Source organism: Coturnix japonica, chromosome 3, assembly GCF_001577835.2.
Source record: "Coturnix japonica isolate 7356 chromosome 3, Coturnix japonica 2.1, whole genome shotgun sequence".
Lineage (NCBI taxonomy): Eukaryota > Metazoa > Chordata > Aves > Galliformes > Phasianidae > Coturnix > Coturnix japonica.
Window position 1 is genome coordinate 66,503,356 of NC_029518.1, and position 7,723 is coordinate 66,511,078.

At 43.1% G+C, this 7,723-nt stretch overlaps 1 protein-coding gene across 1 annotated transcript; it reads right to left on the reverse strand.

Moving 5' to 3' along the window:
* Positions 1–5,058: 5,058 nt before the first annotated feature.
* On the reverse strand, positions 5,059–7,352 carry LOC107311915. The gene is made up of 3 exons (XM_015858817.2): positions 6,588–7,352; positions 6,414–6,474; positions 5,059–6,244 (listed from the first exon to the last, which is right to left on the reverse strand). Exons 1-3 carry the CDS (start codon positions 6,669–6,671, stop codon positions 5,550–5,552), a joined length of 840 nt encoding a protein of 279 aa, XP_015714303.1. The 5' UTR covers positions 6,672–7,352; the 3' UTR covers positions 5,059–5,549.
* Positions 7,353–7,723: the final 371 nt, after the last annotated feature.

A 7,723-nucleotide genomic window follows, 5' to 3' on the forward strand; every position in this document is an offset into this window, starting at 1 on the left:
AATTTTAGACTCACCTGGGAGACCAGCAAACAGTGTCTTTTGTTTTGCTTTGCTTTGTTGTTTGTTTGTTTATGTACATATTTATTTATTTATTTATTTATTTATTTTCTTTCCCAGCAAAGTACCTTGAAAAGAGATGATTTTTACTGGCTTATTTTGTGATTGAACTATTCTTTGCCTACATGCTTGGTTACTTTCTAAAGCATACAGTTCTAATAAACACAACCTCCCCAAAACATAATTTTTCTACTGTGCTGCTTTCAGCTTCTTGAGTGAATGCACAAGCAGGAGGTTTGCTGAACCGGTTAGGTGCACATTTTCAGGGCATGTGACACCGAAGAGAGAAAATTGTGTTTAATTTCACCTTATGAAAGTCTATTGTAAAAACTGGAATACAATCAAGTCGCAATTAGAAAAGCAACTGGCTAAATTTCTTTCATTAAAAAGCAATAAAGAAGTATCACATGGAAATCTATTATTAATGGACTAATACATACAGTGCAGAACAGTAATTTGATAATTGCTTTTAAAATTTAAACAATTTCATTTATTGGGCAGCCACACAGATCACTTTCTGAAACAAACACTGTAAAATGGAGAAAAAATACTCCAAAACCAAACAAAAACCACCCCCTCCTCTCCCACCCCACTCGACCTCCCCCCCGCCCCCCAAAAAAAAAACCAACCCAGAAAAACTAATTATCAAACAAAAAAAGCCACTAAATTTATTTCTTTTCAACAGAACATGTCAACTTACATGTTTCAGTTTCTAGTGTAATTTGAAGGCTGTGGTATACAAATATTGAAAGTAGAGTTATTTAGAAAACATTGTAGTAGTCAAGTTCGCATCTCTTCTGTATTATTAAAGAGAGTTATTATCTTCAGTGATATAAGGACAGACAAGGAAGAAAGAACGGTAGGATCTTGAGAATGCTGAGGACAGAGGATGTCATTCAGTTATCTACCTAAGGCCTATGGGACTGTCTTTTCCTTGTTTTGTTGTTGATGTCTGGTCCTTCCAGCTTCTTCTTTACAACTTTGCCTCACTGTAGCAGTTTCAGATATTTTTCTGCATGCCTCTCCTAGGGATCAGGAGTCTCAGAACAATCATAAGCACTGGCATAATGCAAGAGTTTCAGAATGAAGACAGAATCATTGCGTACAAATCATGATGTTTGGGAAGGCTGTGTAGAATCCAGAACTACACCATACATCCCACACTCACCTTATTAAACAGGCTTTGTTAGTGTTAAAAATATTTCGCCCATGATTTTGAAAATAAATGAATATGAATGTAAATCTGAATCACAAAGCTTTCTAAGAAAACTATTTTAAAGAGACTAAGTAAGGGAAAAATCCCGAGTTCTCAGCACCACTAAGCAGCCAAACAAGAAGAATGTCTTCTGGAGCAATGAGAACTTTGTATGCATGTTTCTGGACCAAAAGCTTATTGGTGTCCAATTTATTTCTGACTAATTCTTTATGTTTGATAAAATAGACTATGTAATTTTCTGATCCAAATGCTATGTTACATTTTTAGACACGTTTGTATGCATTATTCATGCTTTGTTTGATACATGTCATTGTTATAAGATGCTTTTAATGAGGCATATTCTGCTTGCTTAAACTATGTGAAAACCTAACGCACAATTTCCTTTTCATGTTTCACTTGGTTTCTGTTTTGTCCAGTTTCTTCATTTCTTTTCTCTATTCAGCTTTTTGTGCAAGTCATAGCTCATATAATTTCACTGTGTAAAGTAAGTAGGCTTTTGGCACCTTTTGAAGAGTAGAACACTGAATTGGACATAAGAGGGACATATGTCTTCTGTAATAGTCCCTGAATGCTGCAGTGTAACTAACTATTATAATATACCACACCATAAGGAGAAATCATTTTTGCATAGATGGCATTCTGTGGAAATGCTAATTTACGGTGCAGTAGAAAAACATAGAATCTACTGTCAAAGAACAAAGTGGAAGTTGACAAACGGCACAAGGATATTTTTCAAATTTGATTTATTTTCCACATGACACAGGATGTTATACTAATGTTAAAATTATATTGCTTATGATACTGTTTTGTTATGGTAACAGAGATGTGATAATGATCCAGTATGAATTTCAAAAGGATAAAGATCATCGAATATGCAATAATGTGTTCAGGTGGATAATTACTGCCATGTTAATAGTTTGCTCTAAACTCTTAAGTATTTTTATAATTTTGTTTTTCTAAGTGTTAATCCTACCTCAGCATATCGGTAGATCTCCCAGTATTAAAGGAGGATATAACAGAAATGGCAGGAACCTGGAAAAAGCTGCAGCTGCTCATACTGTTCAAAGAGTTAGAAGTATCATATGAATTTGGCAAAGAAGCATTTCCATAGAATTGTAGAGTCAAAGAATCATAGAAAAGGCCTTGAAGATCATCTAGTTCTACTATTAACCTGACCTTTTGAGTCCCAACACTAAACCACATCCATTAGTGCCACGTCCACACTTCTCAAATACTTCTAGGGATGGGAATTCTATCATTGCCCTGAGCAGCCTCTTCCAGTGTTTCACCACTATCTCTGTGAAAAAATCCCTCCCAGTATTCAATCTAAATCTCTTCTGGCAAAACTTGGTACTGTCTCTTCACATGTCACCTGAGAGGAGACCAAAAATGTCCTGAAGTGACAACCTGTGACCAGCTCCATAAACCACCCTTATAGAGAGGTCAAATTGCCTGTAGTTTCCCAGATCCTACTTCCTGCCTTTCTTGTAGACTGATGCCATATTAACTAACCCCCATCCCAAAATTATGACCAAATACCATATTCTATATCTCATTCCTAGTCATAGTATCCCAGCTGTGGTGGGAAGTTCTAAAGCAAAGTGTATTGGGTATCTGATTACAAAACAAGCTGCCCTAGAGACTGGACATACATTATCATGTTAGCAATATTGAAGATTCAGCTGCACACATTCTAGTGTTCTCTATTACTTTTAGTAGCTGCTTTACACTAAAATACAATTTAAGGGAGAGGATAATCAGAAAGACTGAAAGCAACAAAGGGAAGAATTTTCTAGTTGAGCATGTGCCCCAGTGAGTACCGCAGTGCTATGATAGCAGATATCTGCTAAGGATCTGCCACAAGATAGAGATTATTCTATGTTTAATTCCCAGTGATAGCGAGATTCCATATATATTAAAACTGGAGCAATTAAATCTCAGCTGTGATGGATACAAACACCTCACAAGCATACCATTGTCATACCATCCTGTTGTTCTGTTGCTGACTTCAGTACATCACTTGTCCTTAGAAAAGACTGTTAATTGCACTGTATATCGTAGATGAACTCAGGTACTAAGGGAGGAGTGGCTTTGCTCTTAGAAGATAGCATTTCTTTTCTTTACAATGATCTTTTGTAGCCCAGCAAGATTTATGACATACCTGAAAAAGAGAAGGATTTTTTTTCTGTGTTTTTGGTTAAGTTGCTACATTTGCTCCTATTATTCCAGGAAATTTGCATAATCACACCCAGTTTTCCTAGTAAGTTCTTTGATACTCTGTCCATTAACAACTGACCTTCAGACCTTCAAATAAACATTACCTGACCAAAGGAAATCATAGCATTTTTACACCTGGGATGCTAAATGTAATGTTTATGTTTACAAGCTCCTACATGAGAATACTTCAACGTTATATAAGGCATTTCAGAATCTGAACAATATTTTAGAGCAAGTCAGTACAAGCAGAGGTCTGATGTTTCCTGTTTGATCACAGTTTTGAGGTCAGCAAGGACAATCGTTCCTGCATTTTTCTTGATGACCGGCATTTAAACTGGCTGAACCTAGTGATGCAGCAATTTGTGCAGGTAGATTGACCTGAAGAAAGAAGACAGAAAATAGATACTTACTAAAATATATTATACATCTGAAATGTTCTCTTTTCCAAAAGTACTTCCATGGTTCTTGAATCTCTATAAATTTCTAAGATTCAGCTCTCTCAGTAGTGAATAAAATCAAGCTTTTAATAATCATGGCATTGCACACCTTTCCAGCACTGCATTAGTGTTAACAAGAATGGGAAAATTTTTTACTAAAGGGCAATATTGTCTCTCAGACATACAGGCCAATTACACTGAAAAATCACAGCTTATAGTGAATTAAACTGAAATCAAAGTCATGAAACATTTTGCAGGATCAGGCTCTTTGATGCTAATTGATTCAGTCTACAAATGCTGCTTGCTATTTTCTCCTCCACTGGATCTTCTGAGTCTAAATTCAGGAGACCTGAGTTGGCTCAAGATTCAATTGAAATCATTTCAAGAAATGCAAAGACGATCATTTGCTCTGTCTGTGCACAGAGAGAAAGCACCATGGGTTTCACTTGACTACCTTTAATATCAGCTTCTCCAAGGACTTCGTATTTGTCAAGAAATTTAACTTTTAATACTGCCAAGGGGAACAACCAAGGGCAATCCCTTGGATTCTAGAGTTGAGCATACAGAGGTCCAAAGAGTACTACACACCAAGTGAAAATGGGACTTTAGTTGCACATGAATGGGATCGGGCTGCATCTGTACTGAAACAAAGCTCCTTTTAGAACCTTGACTTCCAGTGCTGAACTGGATGTTAAAGGAAAGGTTACTTCTATCCCTCATTCCACTGATGCTACTTGGACTAAATGAACTGAAGCACTTTTTGCTGCAGATCCATTCTCCAGTGCAGGCTTGCCTACTTTGAAGCTGTTCTTCATAGAGGGAGCTGGCTCTTATTGCTAAAAGTCAAGGAAGAAGGACAGCAATTGACTGAACACTACACAGGCTGCACAGCAAGGCGCACAAACCAACACCGTTTGCTCACCCTGTATGCTCTGTGGGTGGCAGCAAGCTGCTGGCCTCACTGAGGCTATGGATGGCCTGGTAGCCTGGTCCAGAGTGGGCAGTGCTGCCTGCTTCCACACAAGCTCAGCAGCCTGCCCACAAGCTGCCAGCCCCCTGGCACAGGCAGAGCACTTTTGCTGGCTTCAAATAGCCCCCATCAGCCCTTTTTTCTTCAGATCCCTTCCCCGGTGCAGTCTAACCTGCTCTGAAGCTGTTCTTCCTAGAGAGAGCTTGCTCTTATTGCTAAAAGCCAAGAAAGAAGGACAGCAGTTGTCTGAAGACTAGCGTGACTTTTATTAAACTATCTTTTCAGAAATTTGAAAGACCTCAAACTGAAATAGTATGATAAAAATGATGATTTTAGGGCAGAGATTCAGTTCTCTCTTGGTACGTCAACAATGATCCATAAAAACGACAGCAGCATTGAGGTGCTGGCAGGTTTCTGCTCTGCTGTCTCCCATTGTGCAGGCTTGATGCTGGCCCTGGTGCTGGTCCTGCAGCTGCTCCTGCTTCCATCTAGAATCTGAAAAGTGCTGGGGAGGCAATACATTGCTCAGAAGGCCTCTTGGCCTTGCTCTTCCACCAGCATGTCCCCTCCTCTGTTTTATAGGATGTACTCATGCACCCTTGACTCCTCCACTGGTGGCAGTGTGCAGGAGGAGGTGCCAGGAGGTTGCTCTTCAGTTCTGCTGCCTGACTTGTTGTTGACCATCATTGTTAGTCTTGGGACGTTTCAGGGACACCAAGAGCTGCCGGTACGGCCTTTCCATAGCGAGCCTGTCCGATTTCTCTGAGCTTCTCTGGTCACTGAAGCCAGAGTTGAAGGGCTGGCAGGTTTCAGTTTTGGTGCCCGCTTTTTTCTCCAGGCTCAAGGCTGGTCCCCGGGATGGTCTTGCTGCTGCTCCTGCTTCCTTGTGCCCTTTGGGAAGCACGGGGGGGCGCATAGGCCAAACACGCCTCTTGGTCTTGTATTCCCACCAGCGTTTTCTCTCTTCTGTTTGAATGAGGCCCTCCTGAAAGATCATCCCCTTCACTGGTGGCTTTGCGTAGTTGGAGATCTCAGGTGGCAGGTCTTTAACTCCACTGCGTGGCCTTGAACGCTGATGGAGACTCCTGGGGGTTCCATGTGCCACCAGAACCTGCAGGTGCTGGTCCAGTCTGGGAGGCCTGCCGGGTTTCCCCATGGAGCTCATGGTACCAGTGTCAGAGCCCATGTGAAGAGAAGGGCACAGACTGGGCTGCAACCAAGGCTGGGTCGTTCCTGGCTGGATCAGATGGGGCACGATGGTACTGCCCTGCTTTCGTGACCCTTGCTGCCAGGAGCCACGTGGCCTGCACAGGGGGCTCCTGTGCCTGCCTGCCTGACTCTCAGCACCTGTAAAACAGGGAGCGGGTCTGAGCCACAGTAGGGCAGGGGGCCACCGGGGATCTTCCAGGCCCACCTGGTCTGGCTGCTACATGACAGAGTCCGGTACGAAGCTTGGCTTCTCCCAGCAGGCTGGTCCTGCCTGGGAATGTGCCAGGCTGACCCTCAGGGGACTCACCTGACATCAGTGCTAACACTTGCTGACACCATCCCCACCATTGCCGGCACCGGTCAGAAACCTACAAGCACATGAACGTGGCACAGTGAGAGGACATGCAGGGCAGCCCTAACCCTCACTCCAAAGTCCCGAGTCACCTAGCCTCAAGTGACTCCCACCCTCAAATTTCCCTACCTGCTGGCGCCAGGAAGTGGTGAGCAGAGTCACCCCAGCCACCAGAAGGAGGCTGGAGATAAGGAGAAAGCTATCGACAGCCATTGCTCAAAGCTGGCCACGACCACACTGGGAGGGACCAGGTGCTGGCTGCTGGTTTACATGGGCAGAGCCATGAGGTCACAGTCTGGCAGGTGGGGATAACTCTGTGAGGTCACAGCCCCACAGCCCATATGGAAGTAGGCTGGCAGTAGCCCCCAGCATGGGGATGGGAGGAGTTATGGACATAACTTGAGTATAATCAAAAAGTGCATAAAATTGGAGCTTTGGCAACAAATGAACACCTAAAAGATCATCCAATCCTATTGTTCACCTATAACCAACAGCTCCCACTAAAACATGTGTATGGGAAATCACAGCTTGAATCACTGATTAATCAGCTGAGGCAAGTGTTGGGTCAGCTGTGGGAGCACAGGTGAGAGTGATCTAGCTGTGCTCCGGGAAGGGGTGGACTTCGACTCCACCCCCTCTGAGACCTCATTTAAGGGCTGACCACCACTGAGTCAGCATCTCTTGGAGATTGCTCTCCAGTGGTGACTGCCTCAGCTATCTGGTTCAGGCATTGTCATTAGTGAGTTTTCTTTACTAATAGCCTTTGACTATTTATCACCATCTTGGTCAATATCTTTATATTAGCCACCTTCAAACTATCCTCTGTTATCACCTTTACACCATGTCCCTCTACACAACATCCAGTCATTCCTTGAACACTCCCCTGCTGCAGCTTGAAACCATTCCCTCTAGTCCTATCACTAATGACACAAGAGAAGAGGCCGACCCCCTGCTCACTACAGCCTCCCTTCAGGAAGTTATAGATAGCAGTGAGGTCTCCCCTGAGCCTCCTCCAGGCTGAACATTCCCAGCTCCTTCAGCCTCTCCCCATAAGTCCCGTGCTCCAGACCCCTCACCAGCTTTGTTGCCTTCCTTTGAACGTGTTCCAGGGCCTAGATTTCTTTCTTGCAGTGAGGGGCTCAAAATTGGACCCAGTACTTGTGATGCGGCGGCTGAGTACAGGGGGACAATCACCTCTCTGCTCCTGCTGGCAACACTGTTTCTGATGCAAGCCAGGATGCCTTGGCCTTCTTGGCCAGCTGGGC

What these genes read in the sequence shown, in the direction of transcription:
- LOC107311915 (XM_015858817.2), bottom strand. Translation starts at nt 6,671, where the DNA reads ATGGCTGTCGATAGCTTTCTCCTTATCTCCAGCCTCCTTCTGGTGGCT. An exon ending in CCACTTCCTGGCGCCAGCAG is followed by an intron (nt 6,475 to 6,587) that starts GTAGGGAAATTT and finishes ATGTGCTTGTAG; the next exon opens with GTTTCTGACCGGTGCCGGCA. An exon ending in AGTGTTAGCACTGATGTCAG is followed by an intron (nt 6,245 to 6,413) that starts GTGAGTCCCCTG and finishes CCTGTTTTACAG; the next exon opens with GTGCTGAGAGTCAGGCAGGC.